The 17539-nt window shown below is 41.0% G+C and overlaps 1 protein-coding gene across 7 annotated transcripts in view; it reads left to right on the top strand.

Moving 5' to 3' along the window:
• KIF21A (kinesin family member 21A) overlaps nucleotides 1-17539 on the top strand; it is a 139790-nt gene that overhangs the window by 57776 nt on the left and 64475 nt on the right. For 6 of the 7 annotated variants that reach the window (XR_010790323.1, XM_066591911.1, XM_066591908.1 and 3 more), the window contains exons 9-15: nucleotides 1082-1271; nucleotides 3472-3535; nucleotides 4933-5130; nucleotides 9524-9562; nucleotides 12579-12660; nucleotides 14592-14709; nucleotides 16919-17107. Coding sequence is in view for 6 of the 7 variants with exons in the window: in XM_066591911.1 (XP_066448008.1) it covers nucleotides 1082-1271; nucleotides 3472-3535; nucleotides 4933-5130; nucleotides 9524-9562; nucleotides 12579-12660; nucleotides 14592-14709; nucleotides 16919-17107 (880 nt within the window). In the remaining variant the exon portion in view is untranslated. The remainder of the gene's footprint in view (nucleotides 1-1081; nucleotides 1272-3471; nucleotides 3536-4932; nucleotides 5131-9523; nucleotides 9563-12578; nucleotides 12661-14591; nucleotides 14710-16918; nucleotides 17108-17539) is intronic. The other variant, XM_066591909.1, reaches the window with a different exon arrangement.

Below are 17539 nucleotides of genomic sequence, written 5' to 3'. Positions count from 1 at the left end.
TTGATGCCACCAGAAGCTAGGGGTTTGACAGGGTGAACGCGTCTCAGCCGACCGCAGGATGAGCCCTCCATCCCAGCCACAGGCTTTAACAGTGCTGCCACCTGCTTACAGAGTGGATGCAGCCCACTGTGAGACCGGAGTGCCTCGCGGCTGTCTCCCATTGTGGCTCTTCTGCTGCACACAGCGGCGGCCACCTGTGAGACTGTCTTCCCCCTGCCGCTGTGGGCTCCATGCCTATATGTGAAAGTTAAATCGGGGGAAAGAGGGCCCGCCTTGTGTGCCTACGCTTGGAAAAAGCATTCAGCCCAATTTCTGCTTCTCATAGTAACCTGCAGGACCTGCAGCCCATTGTGCTGTCCAGCCAATCAGCATCAGGGGGCGTCACCCCACTGTCAATCTTGACTCCACCAGGTCTTCCTGATGGCGTCAAGATACACTAATACCCTGTCTTCCTTCTATGCAGTGTGGCAGAGAGAGAAAGAAGACTGAGCAGGTTGAACAATAACTGAGGTGGACACAGAAAAGAAACAGCAGGTGGCACTATTCTAACATTAGCCCTGAAATATCTGGGAGTAGAAACATTTTTTTTAATACATCTAAACACTAAAAATGTTTATACAATATTTTTCGTTGCCTAACACCTTTCACATAAACGGCATTACAAAAGGAAAACCTCTGGTGAAGCTGCTTTTTGATATGTTCTGTCAATATAACAATGTACACTCATTGAGCAAGAGCCAGCTATTATTTTAAAGCGCAGTGCATAGGGCACTGATATTGGAGGCAAATGCCTATCTGTGAATTTTAGTAAATAAAGCCTTAAACAGAGGGCACTAAGGCATACAATAGATTCAGTGGCAGCTTCTGGATAACATTATCTTGGATTCAGGGTTTGTCTTAAGACCTACACTCATTGTAAAAAAAAAAAAAAAAATCTAGAAGAAGTTGTCGGAATTGAATGAAACTTTCTATGTGTTATTATAACATTGATGCGGGTGCTTACACTATTATAATCTCCATATCTCCTTATAAGAAATGCTGGGCCATCTAATCATTTGTTCTTTGGGGAATAACTTTATAGGGTAAAAGAATAATTGATGAGGATGGAGTTGAGGGCATCAATGACATGTTCCACGAGAATGCAATGCTGCAAACAGAAAACAACAACCTACGCATGAGAGTTAAGGCTATGCAAGAAACTGTTGATGCTTTAAGGACCAGAATTACGCAGCTCATGAGTGACCAGGCAAATCAAGTTCTTGCAAGAGCAGGTGCTGTATTTCTATATCTTTTTAATCATCATTTCTATAGGATCTTTTTGTTGTGCCTTTTTACTTGTAGACTTATTGTTTCAGAATGCAGATGTTTTCTGAGTATATATCCTAATACAGCCAGATTAATATACTTTTGAGGCAACTATTAACTACTTATGATTAGAGATTATGTACATTAATATGAACCATTTTCTTATATGGAAGGGCGATACTTGTCTTTTTATATATTGGGACTTACAGATGTAGCAATGTTTTTTAACTTGACTGATAACTTTTGCTGTGTCACGTTTATCTTTAGCCATTCAAAAGCTATTGTTCTCTTATCTTAACACAATAAAAGGCATTGTAAAGCACCTGAAGTGATAAACCATGGTACAGAAAGTTATTAGAATGTGTTGCATCCAGTTACATTTTTCTACATCTGTACGTCATTGTTCATGGAAAATATGTAGCGCTAAAATGAAAGCCGATCCCTTTGTTTTGCATCCTTATTTCCCTTTGTGGCTCTTCACTCCCGCCTGCTTGCTTGCATATTCTTGCCAGCGTAATGAAGGAAAACTGTAGTATTTAGTTGTGTTATAAATGGGTTAATGAAGTTTGCATGGACTTCTTTTCAGCTACAATTTCTGCTAACCGTTTTTCATCCTATTGACAAAGCATCTTGGTTTTCAGTGGTGTGTTGTTTTTTTTTCTCTTTTCTGTGTAATTGGAGGTGGTGTTAAATTGCAGCCTGGTCTACATATGGCATGCTTTTTTTTTCTGGCATTTTGGGACATATTGATCCAAAACTTAAAGGTGTATGGATATGCCATAAATATCTTGCATAGTAAAAGTATTTGCCATACATGTCTGATAGGAGCAGGTTGCACTGTCACGATTCCCGCTTAGTGGCAATGGGCTTCCCTTTCTCCCCATTCACACTTCATAAAGAAAGAGATCATATATTTGGCTTTCCCTGTTTCTAATCATTGTGAGATGATTCACTGCTCCCATAACTACAATGAAGATGGCCACACACATGCATGGCCCCCTCTCCCCCTGATCAACTCCTTTCTGGGGTGCCACACAGAGGTCAGAAGGTCTCAATCTGCCAATGTGTAGGTTGCAGAGATGGCCACCCATTGGTACCCATACCTGCGCTATGTGCTGCCACTCTCCTCTCGGACTCAGAATACATGTGAGTGGCCACTAGCCACAAACAAGCATGTCTGACCAGATGGTTGAGGACAGCACAAATTGGCATTGTAGGCTACATGTAGTCTCCTGGCTGCGAGTTGTACACCCCCGGCATAGAGTATCTAACCATAGAAGTCACTACATGTATTGCTAACATTTCTTCGCTGCCATGAGTTATTGTCAAGCCTTTCACTTTTTGTTGTATTGTCCTATCTAGAGACCCCTGTATTCCACATGACTTTCTGCTTTGCTTTCATGTTTATAGCACATTGCCTTGTTTATGCTTTCTCTTTATTTGCCTTTTTAGTACTTTTTGCATAACCCGTGTAAGGCCAAGCTCACACGACTGTGTTTGCAGGCGTGCAGTGCGTGTATCTCTTGTACTCGATGACAAGTGTACTTGCTGCGTACCACCAATCCCCTTATATATGCGGTAGCACAAGCTCATGTAAGACCGGCCTAACAGTAATGCAGAGAAGGCGACATTCCTGAACTTTGTCACAACATCATTTAGGAATTAAAAAGGGAATATAGAATACTTATTCAGCAGCAAATCTACCACTCAGCAGCCGTAGTGAGTGATGGACCTAATTGTAGTATCTTACTTGCTGATGATTTCAATTGAAACACTTTAAATAAACAGAGAGAGAAATGATCCACACAACAGAGGGACTGTGGATCCGAACAAATGACTACTGGTTCTAAATATCACTAAGGAGAAAGTGTTTCAGAATTCTGGAAGATTTGGCAAAATAGGCAAAATCCCTCAAATGTGCAGTTTTAGGACCATATTTTATATACTATAGAGTCCTCTAGCCTTCAGTATGACAGGTAAATAAACAGGATGCACTTTGCTCTTGCTAGCTCTCAATTTTTAGGCATTAAAGGGGTGAAGACAAAAGTTAATGTGTAAACTGGGTTTAGGGTGCATGACCGTTTAGGTTCTGTAGTCTTGTGGTATAATTTAACTTTAACCCTTTTTATGTAACAATCGTTTAATTATATAACCCTTTATTTGCAGGTGATGGTAATGAAGAAATAAGCAACATGATACACAATTACATCAAAGAAATTGAAGACCTTCGGTAAATCATCTGTGACCTATCCGGCTTACTCATTTCCAAAAATTGTTTTTGAGATGGTTTTACACACAGCGGTTTTATGACAAAAAGCTGCATCTTCTGTGGTGGTTTTCCAGAGTGTTTTTAAAATGTATTATCTCTTTTAAAAAAAAAGTTGCAGACAGATGTTGATAGTACTGTAAACGACATAGAAAAAGTAAATGGTAAAAAAAATCTGGTTTTTACAAGCCAAAAAGACTGTAAGGAAAGACCTAGAATTACTTAAATTATTATACTGTATTAGGTGCATTCCTGTTTTGTGCAATTTATTAACTTTTAGTAACATAACCACTATATTCTTTGCTAAACCTGTATTGCCATCTACTGGTAATTCTCAGAAGTTGCAATTATAAAAGTGTTTTCAAGATAATGTATCAAATCTTTTGTTCAAGTAGAGAAGGGGTGCCTAGGGCAAAAAGACAGAGCCCTCTCTTGGGTAGAACCTTAAAACATGGAGTTACTTCCACAATAAACCACTTGTGCAGGGTGCTGACCAAACCTGTATTGTACTGCCTATGGTCCTGCAGTTACTGAGATACCTTTTCGGACAGTCAAAATGCAGCCACATTTCTGCATCTGTCCTGTGGCTGTATGATCCCATGGCTTGGACTCCTGAAAGTCCAAATTTTTTAGAGGGGTTTTCCAAGTATTTTTTTTTTCTTATTGCTGCCCATGCCCAATAATAGTAAACTAGTCTATACTCACCTGTCCCAGGTCCCCGCAGCTCCAGCACCACTTCTCCATTCACTACACTGGGCCTGTTTTACAAGGTGCAGAGTCAGCCTGTGAACAGAATGTTACAGGCTGCTGCAGTCAGTTGGACCTCAGTAGTGGTCAAGTGACATCTATGATTGGCTACAGCAGCCTGTGACATTCCATAAACAGATTCTACAGCTTGTACATAGACCCAGTGTGGTGAACGGAGAGTTGGTACTGGAGCTGCAGGGACCCAGAACAGTTGAGTATAGGATAGTTTATTACTCTTTGGCATAGTAGGCACAATTTTAAAAGAAAAAAAAAATCAGAAAATGATTTAAACTGGCACAGGGTCCTGAGACCAAGTTCACATTTTACAATACAGTTTACCACTGCTATATAGGTGAAATCAATACAAAGCAGCATGTTATTGGCTGAGAGTTTGCTACAATAACGTTTTTTTATTTCCTTCCATTTTTCCTGAACTGTGTTTGTTTTTTTTTAATATCTGGGAGTTGAGGGGCAGACTGAAAATACTGCAGCCGTGCAAGGGTAATAAAGTGGTAACTTATTGCAGCTGAAGGGATACGACTGATAGTTACTGGAGCCCCTTTATGTAAAGAGATTTTTTAAATCTTGTTACTTTTTCCATATTTTGTAATCAGAGCAAAACTGTTAGAAAGCGAAGCTGTGAATGAAAATCTTCGAAGGAACTTGACAAGAGCTTCATCAAGAGCCTCTTATTTCTCTTCTCCATTCTCTGCCTCCTTGATTCCTGCTGAAAAGGAAACCACTGAAATAATCGATATAGCTAAGAAAGATATACAAAAATTAAAGAAGATTGAAAAGAAGAAAAAGAAAAGGTAATGTCCCTCCCTTCCATACTTGGTGTCATTTTACTCTCATATCATCTGACCTCATTGTAGACACTGGACTTCTGTGCTGTGCAATTTCTTGCTTAATGATCTCATAATCTTAAATTATTCCCTAGCCACAGGATAGTGGAATACTTTATGATCAGTGGAGATCTCACTGCTGAGACCCTCAATGATCCTTAGAACAGGGATCCTGTGTCCTCCCATCTGCAGGTTTACTGAACTCTCCCGCAGTAAAGGCGAGACTGCAGCGATGGTTGCGCATGCGTGGTACCGCTTCATTCACTTTCATTGGGACTGTAATTTCAGTCATCTCTATTGAAATGAATGGAGCAGCAGCAATCTTGCTTGCCTTATCACTCCATTTAGTGTGGCATTGCTGCAGATAGTAAAAGCATCCCTGCATTGACAGAAGAGGGAGACACAGGACCCCCATTCTCAGGTTCGGAGGGGGTCTCAGCGGTCAGACCCCCACAAATCATAAAGTTATATCCTATCCTGTGGCTAGGGGATAAACCTAGATTCTGGGGTAACTCCTTTCATTTCAGCCGCACTTGCTGCGCATTGTGTGTGAGGGTAATTGAGACGCTGCATGTTTTATAATGCATGCAGAGCTTGGGGGGAAATTTATGAAACTGTCTAAAAGAAAAACTCTTAGTTGCTCCTAACAACCAATCACAGCACAGCTTTAATTTTGTATTCTGCTCTGGTAAAATGAAAGCCGAGCTGTGTTTGGTTGCTATGAGAAACTAAGACAAAAATGGAAAAGCAGACCGCACAAGGCAAATAGAAATAGTATGCTTGCACACCCTCCTAAAGGGTATAATCCAATCTCCCATCTGTACAGACCAAAAAAGAATGAGTGCTGCTCTCCTTTCTCCCTTTTTGCAGAATCTGCTGACATTCTGAAGTGAATGCAGTATTTTATATCAGCAAAACAATCCACTTTGAAGAATGAACTCTGCAAATTTCGAAGTCCACAGCATAGTCAGTATTGCTGCAGATCCTGCGCAGAAAAGCCATGGATTAACCCCATTGAATTGCAGTGGGGGTAATCTGCATGTGGATCTGTTGGCACATTTGCTACAGAAATCCAACTTTTAACCTCAGATTTCTGTTGCAGTTTCTTAGAAAAAAAGTAGGGGTTTTGGTTTAAAATGCAAGAAATTGAAAAAAAGGAAGAAATGTTATCCCTATTAATGTCCTGGACTCTAGACTGAGCAGCATTTGTAGAACATTACATTGTTACAGATACAGGAGCTTTCTGTGCGTGATGTGCTCGGAATGTCTTTATTCAGTGACTACAAGTAGGATCCTATAGAATAGTAAGTAATGGAAGCACAAAACATACCAGAAAAACCTATAATTCTTCATTGTCCAATAATGTAGCTTAATTTGCTGAAGACTACAAAACCCTATCAAACCTTAGAAAAGTTGTATTAATAATAGGTATGATTGTCAGCATCCCATAATCTGCTGAGGGGCTGCAAAACAAATGTTGAGAGTGTTTGAATAATAAATCGGGGGCAATTCGGCATGAGTATTTTCAGTTGAGAATATTTTCAGGAGAGTTAATGGTCACAGTGAGTGTATATATAAGATGAAAAAAAAATGAATGACAGAAAAAAAAGTTATTTATTAGCATTACATATGCAGTTCTAGCGGCAAACTAATACTACAGTGGGCATTACATGAAGATTTTTCATTTCCTTAAGAGACCATGAGCATGACACTACATGACATACAGGCTGTCTCGGAGAAAAAAGTATTGTGTTCTAAATGCAACCAGAGGATGTCTTTATTTTTCTGCTACTGTTTAGTAAATTAAAGCTGATCTCAACATTAAGCAAAGCAGATATCTTGGACATGTAAGATGAAAAAAATTACATATTTGCACTACATGTTAGTACTTTTAATAAACTTTAACATTTTAGTGGAATAAAGCATAATTGGTCGCACATCACGTTATTTATTATGTTTTTGACGTTCACCTAAGGCCTCCTTCCCACGAGCGTGACGGGGTCCGCCGCGTAATATTACGCAGTGAAGCCCGTCACGGCGCCCCCCAGAGCCCCTATACTTACCTGCGGGAGATAGCGTGAAATCGCTTCCCCGCCCACCGCCGCCGCGTCACCGCCCGTCACCGCCCACCGCCGTCATATGACGCGCGGCGGTGGGCGGGAAAGCGTTTTTTCACGCTATCTCCCGCTGGTTACAGCGGGAGATAGCGTGAACGGACGGCTTCCATTGACTGCAATGGAAGCCGTCAGTGCGTACAGCCCGTCCTCACCCGCAGAAAATAGAGCATGCTGCGGGTGAGGACGGGAGAAATCGCGGTGCGTAATTCCGCGGTGGAACTACGCATCGTGAGCATTGTGCTATTAGGTTCAATAGAACCTAATAGCTGCGGGCAACGCAGCGGATTTTCGCCGCGAATTACGCGGCGGAAATCCGTTCGTGGGAAGGAGGCCTAAATCTGTAAGACCACAGCCATCACCAAAAGCCGGTTTGCACTTTGCAGTCTTGCAGACAATTAGAGCCGTTCATTGGAAAAATGAAAATAATAACTTTTCTGTTGCATATAATGGGGTGGAAGGCATTCTGCTGTACATGTTTGGACCTGCCAGTGACCCGGAAAAAGGTATGGGCTGTTTACAGTATTCCATATTAAAACTCCTGCAGTTGCTGCTAAGCTGCAGTTTATAGTATACTAACATTCTTCATTCACACCTCTGGCCAGCCATAGTGATCAGTAGTAGTCTTGTAAGTATAATGAAAGTTCAGGCAGTGTGTCACGTCATGTGGAAAGCCTTGAGCGTTATGGAAACTACAATACCACATGATTACAGTCAGTGATCATAAAAGGTTGCATCTTGCTACAGCTCTTTTGAATACTCCCCTGTCCTGGTGTCTGCAGCTCCTCGTAGACAATGGCGCTCTAATGCCAGCATCATATTATACCATAATCAGAATCCGATATTGCTGCATTTTTTGAAAATACCAGTAGAACAGGCTGTATTGAGTGGGAACTATGGAGGCCTTCCTCATCCATGAAAAAGCACAATGTAAAATATATTGCTGCTATTGTGCTGGCCTTTGTGAACCAAATGTAAAGCCTTTATCTTACAGCTTAAAGGGGTTGTCCCGAGGCAGCAAGTGGGTCTATACACTTCTGTATGGCCATATTAATGCACTTTGTAATATACATTGTGCATTAAATATGAGCCATACAGAAGTTATAAAAAGTTTTATACTTACCTGCTCCGTTGCTAGCGTCCTCGTCTCCATGGTGCCGACTAATTTTCGCCCTCCGATGGCCAAATTAGCCGCGCTTGCGCAGTCCGGGTCTTCTGCTTTCTTCTATGGAGCCGCTCGTGCCAGAGAGCGGCTCCGTGTAGCTCCGCCCCGTCACGTGCCGATTCCAGCCAATCAGGAGGCTGGAATCGGCAGTGGACCGCACAGAAGAGCTGCGGTCCACGAAGGTAGAAGATCCCGGCGGCCATCTTCAGCGGTAAGTATTGAAGTCACCGGACCGCCGGGATTCAGGTAAGCGCTGTGCGGGTGGTTTTTTTAACCCCTGCATCGGGGTTGTCTCGCGCCGAACGGGGGGGGGGGGGGGTTTAAAAAAAAAAAACCCGTTTCGGCGCGGGACATCTCCTTTAATGGAAAAAAATAGGCACTTGAATATGTATTACTTTTCTTATGCTATATTACAGCACCTATAAACCTTATTCTTCACCTTTTCCCCCGAAACCCCACTCCACCCCATCTCGGACTAATTAAATTCTAACCATTCACCTACTTCAGGTGACTATTTAGTGAAGATACCTTTGACAGCAAATACTCCCTCATATGTACAGCTTTACATTGGAGGACAGAAATGTTTCCCTCTATACAAAATGCCCAATCTCTTAAGTTCAGTGGCGATATTGGGTTAGTGTCCAAGTCCAGACACACATTCTTCAATTAAAATGTGTATTCTAACTTCCCCACTCCAATTAAAGGGGTCATGTGCTCAGGACAATTAGCAATAAGATGCCCTAAATACTGTTCATGAATTGGCCCTAAGGGACTCTTTGTGGTGGTTAACAGTGGTCCAAGTATCCATTGTGACCTCTTACTAATGATGGTTAATGTTTCTCTTTTGCATGTACTATGTTGTGTGTGTTGTCTCTTTCACCATTTGCAGGTAATGTACAGCGCATTGTAAGGATATTGCCTATTGCAATGAATTATGTAAAACCACTAGCTGAGAGTATTGTGCAGTCTGTGTATTGCTGGCAGCACGTTCATGCACCATTCTTACCTTTATAACTTTCATTGTTTGTCTGGTCTGTCCTTCATTGGTTTGGCTGCCTATACTGTACTTCTGCTTTTGAAGGCTACAGCAGCTTCAGGAAAGCAATCAAGAAGAAAGAAGGTTGGAATACTCACCTTTATCTGTTTTTGTTTGATTTCTTTTATATTACCAATGATACAAAAAGAACCTAACTAGTTCACTTCTTAACCCAATGAAATATGTTTTATGGAGCAAAGTGTTTGATGTTTTTAGAGCATATCTGCAATCTGTGCCTCTCATAACCCCTCGCCTTCAGTGTAGGTCGGAGGGCTGCCGTTCAGACACCAAACTGCCCTTTTGGAATTGAAAATGGTTGTGAGGAAAGGTAAAAGTAACTAATGAAGAAATCACATTTCTGGGATGTTACTTTTAACAAACAATAAGTTACACTTTAACTGGTGATACTTCTACAGGGGTTCGATTAAAGGTTCTGCAGCACAAATAAGGCTCTGATCACATCTATTAAGAACCCCCAATGTAGATCTTTGACAGCAAGCTGCAACATACCCCACTGTATTGGCACTTTCCCCATAGAATCCTGTAGTAAAAAAACAGATACTGCATAATTGCATATTACTGTATACCTTTGTATGGAATAATGTAGTTTACTATGGTTGGGCCATAGTAAAGGGGTATGCAGTTCATACTGGTCTAGCATATGTCAAAAGGATGCTAGTTTATCGTATGCAGGGTCAATAGAGGCTATGGATACATTCAGCATATATGTCAAGAGCTTTCCCAGTGCACAGGGCCATAAAGAGATGGGACGGGACCTAAAGGTTTTACAAGATACAGTATACAATTTTCATACCAAAACAAGCACTTTGCACCCATAAAAGATTATGCTGGATCTTCATCTCCTAGTGGGATATATTGTATGCTTTGAGTAGTTTATGCTGAATCCTTTCACAAAACCTCTCTTGCATAAAATGTAATCAAACTTGTGAGCAAGAGCTAGCTATTATTTTAAAGCGCAGTGCATAAGGTGCTGATATTGGAGGTAAATGCCTGTCTGTGCATTTTAGTAAATAAAGCCTTAAACAGAAGCCACTATGGCATACGGTGTTTTCAGTGGTGGCTTCTGGATAACATTCTCTTGGATTCAGGGTTTGTCCGAAGACCTACAGTCATTGTCAAAAAAAAAATCAAGCCCCTAGAAGGAGTTGTCGGAATTGAACGAAACTTCCTCTGTGTGATTGTAATGTTGATATAAGTAAGTGATTACAATATCAGAACAAAAGGAGAATTTACTGTGGAAAACTGAACTCTTGAATGGAGGCTCTAGTAACCTGTTGGGCCGCCTCTAGCTTGGATGTAACTTGTGATACAGACGGGCATGAAGACATTCAGGTTCCATATGGTATCCTTCAGCATATCGGTCCACACTCACTGTAACTGAGCCTGTAGATTGTGCAAACTCGTAGGCTGTCGACGTTGGCATTACAGATGGTCCCGTACATGTTCTGGTCTAAATCTGGCAACCAGGCAGTCCACGGAAGTGTTGGCAATGTTGTGGAGACGCTCCTGTGACACCCTTTGTGTGCGGTTGTATATTATCCTGCTAGAAAATGTCTCTTGGCAGCCCAGTAATGAGAGCAACACTTGTGGCTGCAGGATGTCCTGAACATATCACTGAGCTGTTATTGTCCCTCTTACCACTGCAAGGCGTGACCCCCAGACTATCACAGTAGCAGTGAGGGCAGTGTGCCACTCCACAGTAAAGGCGGTACTGAAGAGCTCACACCTAGGTCTCCAGACATGAACACAGCCGTCATCAGTGCCCAAACTAAACCTGGACTTGTTGCTGAAAACAACCCGGTTCCACACTGTAGCAGTCCAATTAACACCACTGCAAACGGAGGTGCTGGTGGGTGTCAAAGGCAGAACATGTAATGGACATCATGACCTTCTGTCAAGTAAATGGTTCCGATAAGAGAGCCTGTAACAATGGTGCCACCTGTCTTCATGGCAAACAATGAAACAGTTGGAGTTGCGCGTGCTTGTCGAACAATCAGATAATTCTCTCTACTGGTGGTCTGTTGGGAGCATCCTTAGCCCTGGTTGCTGTGTGTGTGTGTGTGTCACGCATCCACTAGTCCCAGTACCTCTCAGCAGTCTGGTCAAAATGACCCAAGTGGCGGTCAGTTCGTTGATACGACCATCCAGCTTCTCGCAATGCAATAATGCGCCCCTCTCAAACTCTGTTAGTAGGGTGAAATCTCTTTGATTGCTTCGTAGATGCATGTCTAGTGGTGAACAAGCCCTACAGAAGTAGAAAAAGGTCTACTACACAAGTAGTCTCTGAGAGCCTTTCATTGGCCAAGGGTAGAACCACTTTCAGGGCCTCCGGTGGCAAGACTGTTCATCTAATCCCACCACAACTCTAATCATTGGCATATCTGCCTGAGATGTAGCTACATGACGAGTTTTGTAGCAAAACGACAACTCTTTCTAGGGGCTTGATTTTTCTTTTTTTTTTTTTTTTTTGGCAAAGTGGATTAAGAACTGTGGTCCTAAATAAATAGTGAATGGTACTAAAACAGATTAATTTACTGTTTAACGATCCTCAGAACAATTTCTGTAGCCAGATCAACATTCAAGGGGTTTCATATTTTAATCTGCTTTTATTATGCTAAAATATCAGCCCTTAACGCATATGGCCAATGTCTTCCACATCTGAACTAAGCTACGCAGCAGTTTTACAGTTTACCATCCATACATCCTTCTTATTCTAACAATCTTTTTTTTTTTTTTCTTTGAAATTTACTTTTAATTTTTTTTAGATGGACAATGACACAGTTTTAATTTTTGCTTCCTTACATTCCTGCTTTTTCCAATTCTGTTAATTTTCTCCATCTATGATATGTTGTATGACAGACAAACCTGATAAACCTTACGTATTAAAAAAAGTCACGTTTTATGTCATAATGACACATCACAGGTATTTTTTCATTTCATTCTATACAATTCATCTGATGTCCTAAATGACTATAATGTTTATATGTTCTATAGAGGTTGATTTGGATGTGCAGTCTTGATCTGCAGCCACATGCAATGAAAAGAAGTGAATAGTTAATATTTTCTGTTGTTCCTCTAGTGTTGTGAAAGATGAAAACACAGACAACGAGAAATCAGAAGAGAGAGGGCTCATGGAAAAAGAATCAAATGAACTAGATGCTGTAAGTGTGAAGAATATTATATGTACAGAGAATGTTTGAGTTTACACTTTCTTCTGTATATGTCAATCGGGGAAATGGGCAGCGACTAATAGAATGGTATTTAACAAGGAGAAATGAAAAAAGCACATACAGAATGGCAGGAATTGAGCTAAGCAGCACATGTGAAAAAGACTTGGGAATACTAATAGAGCATAGACTGAACATGAGTCAACAATGTGATGCAGCAGCCAAAAATGCAAACACAATTCTGGGATGTATTAAGAGAAGCATAGAGTCTAGATCACGTGAGGTCATTATCCCCCTCTACTCTTCCTTAGTCAGACATCATCTGAAATACTGTGTCCAGTTCTGGGTACCCCACTTTAAAAAAGACATAGACAAACTGGAGCAAGTTCAGAGAAGAGTTACCAAGATGGTGAGCGGTCTGCAAATCATGTCCTATGAAGAACAGTTAAAGGATCTGGGAATGTTTAGCTTGCAAAAAAGAAGGCTGAGAGGAGACTTAATAGCAGTCTACAAATATCTGAAGGGTTGTCACACTGCAGAGGGATCAGCCCTATTCTCATTTGCACAAGGAAAGACTAGAAGCAATGGGATGAAACAAAGGGAGGAAACACAAATTAGATATTAGAAAAAACTTTCTGACAGTGAGGGTGATTAATGAGTGGAACAGGTTACCACAGGAGGTGGTGAGTTCTCCTTCAATGGAAGTGTTCAAGCAAAGTCTGGACAAATATCTGTCTGGTGTGATTTAGTAAATCCTGCATTGAGCAGGTGGTTGGACCCAATGACCCTGGAGGTCCCTTCCCACTCTACCATTGTATGATTCTAAATGTCTGTGGTTTTAATTGGGAAGCGTTTTCTGTGGGGTTCTCTGTGTATGTAGATTTTGCATTAAAATTATGTGTATATATGTGTACATACCTTACATGTTCAGCCCTAGTTACTATTAATCACCTTTTGGGCCGCACCATCTGTTTTCACCCACTGCATCCATGCATGAACCTAGGAAACGTTTAATACTCTACACCCTACTGAGCTGAGATTATCAATAGTAAAACCGTAACCCTTTATAAAAAAAAAAAACTTCACCTGTTTCATAGAGAACAGTTTCTTAGCCTTTACTTATCCAGTGGATGGATCTTTGTTTATTAGGACTATGGCAAGGGGATACTCTCCTGCAGATCAACTACCTCTATGTCAGGGAAATGGTGCACCACATGTGTAGATAGATGGCTTCAGACACTTGAATTTCTTTAAAATTGGCGCTTGATAGCATTTATTCACACCACAAACATATATGCACAGCATACAAATCAAACGTCCATAATTAAGGGTCCCAACCCCACAAGGCCATTGTCACCAACCCTGCCGGGGGTGTCAGGAGGGCATTGTCCTCTGTCAGACTGGCGACTGATCCATGCAGGATCTCGAGCTAGGAGCCCTTTCAGCCCCACTGAGATGGTACTCTCTCCCCTCTGAGTCTGGCAGGAACTGGCTTTGCTTCTTGCCATACCCAAAAGTTGTTAACCCTCTCTGTACCAGAATGCCTGTGTCTAGCCCTCTGCAGGCCATTCTGATACTGCACCCCCACAGGACTTGCATACAGCAACTGTGACAGACTTTCCTTGTAATGTGCCAAGTATTACCTCTCAGCTCTTTCCAAGGAAATGGAGTTGAGCTACTGTACAATACCAGACAAACCGATGGCCTAGAATGGTGCAGATTCTGGGAGAAAAGATTCATTTGTCTAGCCCTGGACAACTTTCTTTAAGTTCCGGTCAAACATATATGTTTAAGTCTTTTACCATTCATGTAACCTTGTGATATAAGTTTATAACAGCCAGTGATACCACATCCAGTAGTCAAAACTTTCATTGCAAGACATGTACTGTAAAAATAAGCGCATAACAAATGATACTTCCTTATAGGAAGAAGGACATGATGGAAGCGATCATGAGGAGGATGAAGAGGAGGAAGATGAAGATGAGGAAGATGTAGATGGAGCAGAAAGCTCAAGTGAATCGGATTCAGAACTAGAGGAAAAGGGTATATATTTAGTGAATATGAAAGAAACAACATTGCTTTATAGAAGTTCTATATTCTATGGAACAATCCTGAATGTTTCCAGTAGCAGCATGTCAGATACTTACGCTCCAATCAAATCACATTTTTGCCATGTGTAAAACATATTTGCTAGGAAACATTTCAATATTCACACAAATTGTGTCTATAGAGGCCAATTAGATGGAGGCCAGAAGAGTGTCATTTTGGCTTCTGTCTGGATGGTATACATTAGCATACTGCAAAATAAAAGGGGGAGATGGAATGTTACAGCAGAATATGACATTCTATCTAATGGAATCCAGTTAAAAGTATACTATGCTGGTTACGTTTTGTTTTTTTTTTTAAACTTGAAAGTCTATAGGTGATAGTGGCAACTGTGTGACATTCGTCACAGCCATCCATTAAACCTATGTCACGCAAAGCTCATGATCTTTGAAGAATGCCATACAGTGGCATTTGTGACCTATAGGCTATTATGGCATTAGTTTAATGTATATTGCATGTTGTAAAAAGCTAATGATGTCTATGTTAAAGCGATGCCTGCTGTGAATCTCGTACAGTGGCCACCATCACCCATAGGTTTTTATGTTAAAAATAAATAAAAACGAAAACCTTCAGGCAGGGTTCACACAGGGCGGATTTGCTGCGGTTTTTCCGTTGCAGTTTTGCCGCAGAAGAAATGCTTCTGCGTCAAAACTGCTTCAAAGGTTAATTTTGGCTTGTGGAAAAATCCGCAAGCGGTTTTTTTTCGCAGCGTTTTTTACTTTTTGTCGCGTATTTTGGTAAGATTTTGCTGCGTCCATAGAGGTTTATGGACAAAAAGTGCTGCGGAAAAGACAGAAGAATGGACATGCTGCATCTTTGAAAACCGCGCCGCAGTTGCATTTCCGCACTGCGGCTGTGCGGAAGAAATCCGCCCTGTGAGAACAGCTTTTTTGCAAAACTCATTTGCACTGCAAACGCAGTGGTTTTGCCGCAGTGCGGATATGCAACGGCAATCCGCGGCAAAACCTCAGCAAATCCGCCCTGTGTGAACCCTGGCTCACAGTATACTTTTTTTTTTTTTTAACTTTATGCTATAGTAACCTATGGGTAATGGAGGCCTGTGTTAAGGCATCTAAGCAAAGGAGAGGGTTGTGCTAGCAGCACCAGTAGAGGACCCACTTTGGGTCGGGCTGGGGATGCAACAACCAGAGCAGAAAAGGGAGTCCAAACCCACACTCCCTAAATACAAAAGACTTGATTGCCTCATCACAGACAATCACAGCAACGTTTCGACCTTGAGAAAGGCCTAATGGCCGAAACGTCGCTGTGATTGTCTGTGATGGGGCAATAAAGTCTTTTTGTATTTAGCACCCCTGCATGCTGCCGGAGCTTCTTCTTTACTTTGTGTTAAGGCATCTGTCAGTCTGTTTAATGTATGTGGTGGGGTTTTTTCTAGCATATACAATAAACAGAAAAGATCTATATGTGAACAAGGTCATACTTAATTTCTGCAGTAGATATTTACATGTCTAGCAGATTCATCTCTGTGTTGAGCACACATTTTACTAGAGCATATGGCTCGTACAGTTAATTATGTGTTTAACCCTCATTACTGCATACATTAAAGGGAATCTGTCAGCTTAAACATGCTGTCCAAACTGCAGACATCATCAGCTGAATGGATATATAGTTTTATGGGAAAGATTCAGTATAAATTTGTGTTTCATTCATTTATATCTCTGCTCATTTTTGGGCTGAACAGTCCAATGGGTGGTCCTATCAATGATTGGCAGCTAGTCCTGTATGTATAGTCATACAGAGCTGTCAATCACTGATGGGACCGCCTATTGGACTATTCAGTTCAGAATGAGCAGAGATATAAATGAATAAAACACAAATTTATACAGAATTTTTCCCCATAAAGCTATATATCTTCTCGGCTTGTCCTGTTCTACAACATGATGCCTGCCATTTGGACAGCATATTTAAACTGACAGACTCCCTTTAAATGAAGTATACTTGCATTATATTTGCCAATTGTGTCCGATCTGTTCTAGCATTATAAAGAAAATATATCTTTAAGAAAACGCTCTACAATTTACACCCTGCAATGCCTAGAATAATCTAAAATGAATCATGTACATCACACCTGCATTTCTTTTGTTTTGCGTTACCGAAATATTTCTTTTACTGTTCCAATTTAAAGAAAACTACCAAGCTGATCTGGCAAACATAACCTGTGAGATCGCCATTAAGCAGAAACTTATTGATGAACTGGAGAACAGCCAGAGGCGTCTGCATACCCTGAAACAGCAGTATGAAGAAAAGCTGATGACTCTGCAACATAAAATTCGGGACACCCAACTTGAAAGAGATCGTGTTCTTCAGAACATGGGTAATAGATTGTTGTCTTTTATTTATGACCTGAATTGCAAGTAAACATGGCAGCAGCCATAACTCCATGACAATTTTTATTTTTTTTTCATTTTTCTCACATTGTGTCCTACATATCTGTGAAATATAAGTGTGGTTTCTATGTTGTAGAACTTATTGTTGCCGCTAATGAAAAAAGAGTAACTACTACAACATAAACTATATCATTTACGCCTAGTTGTAAAGCCACAGATCCCAGTTGCAAAGATAAAAGAAAAAAAATCTCTTAAGTTCCGTCTGAAGAAAGGCGGCAATCCCAATGCTTAATTACATCATTATCCACCCAGAAAAAAACACCAATTGCATGAGCAAGATTAGACCTGAAAATGCTCTGCCATTAACATTTTCTTTACACCGATTTCTTTCTTCTTGCATAAGTCATTGAAGTTCCTGG

The sequence above is a fragment of the Eleutherodactylus coqui genome, chromosome 2 (assembly GCF_035609145.1).
Source record: "Eleutherodactylus coqui strain aEleCoq1 chromosome 2, aEleCoq1.hap1, whole genome shotgun sequence".
Classification (NCBI taxonomy): domain Eukaryota; kingdom Metazoa; phylum Chordata; class Amphibia; order Anura; family Eleutherodactylidae; genus Eleutherodactylus; species Eleutherodactylus coqui.
Note: the sequence above shows the minus strand (reverse complement) of the source record. Positions and strands in the feature narration are given on the sequence as shown.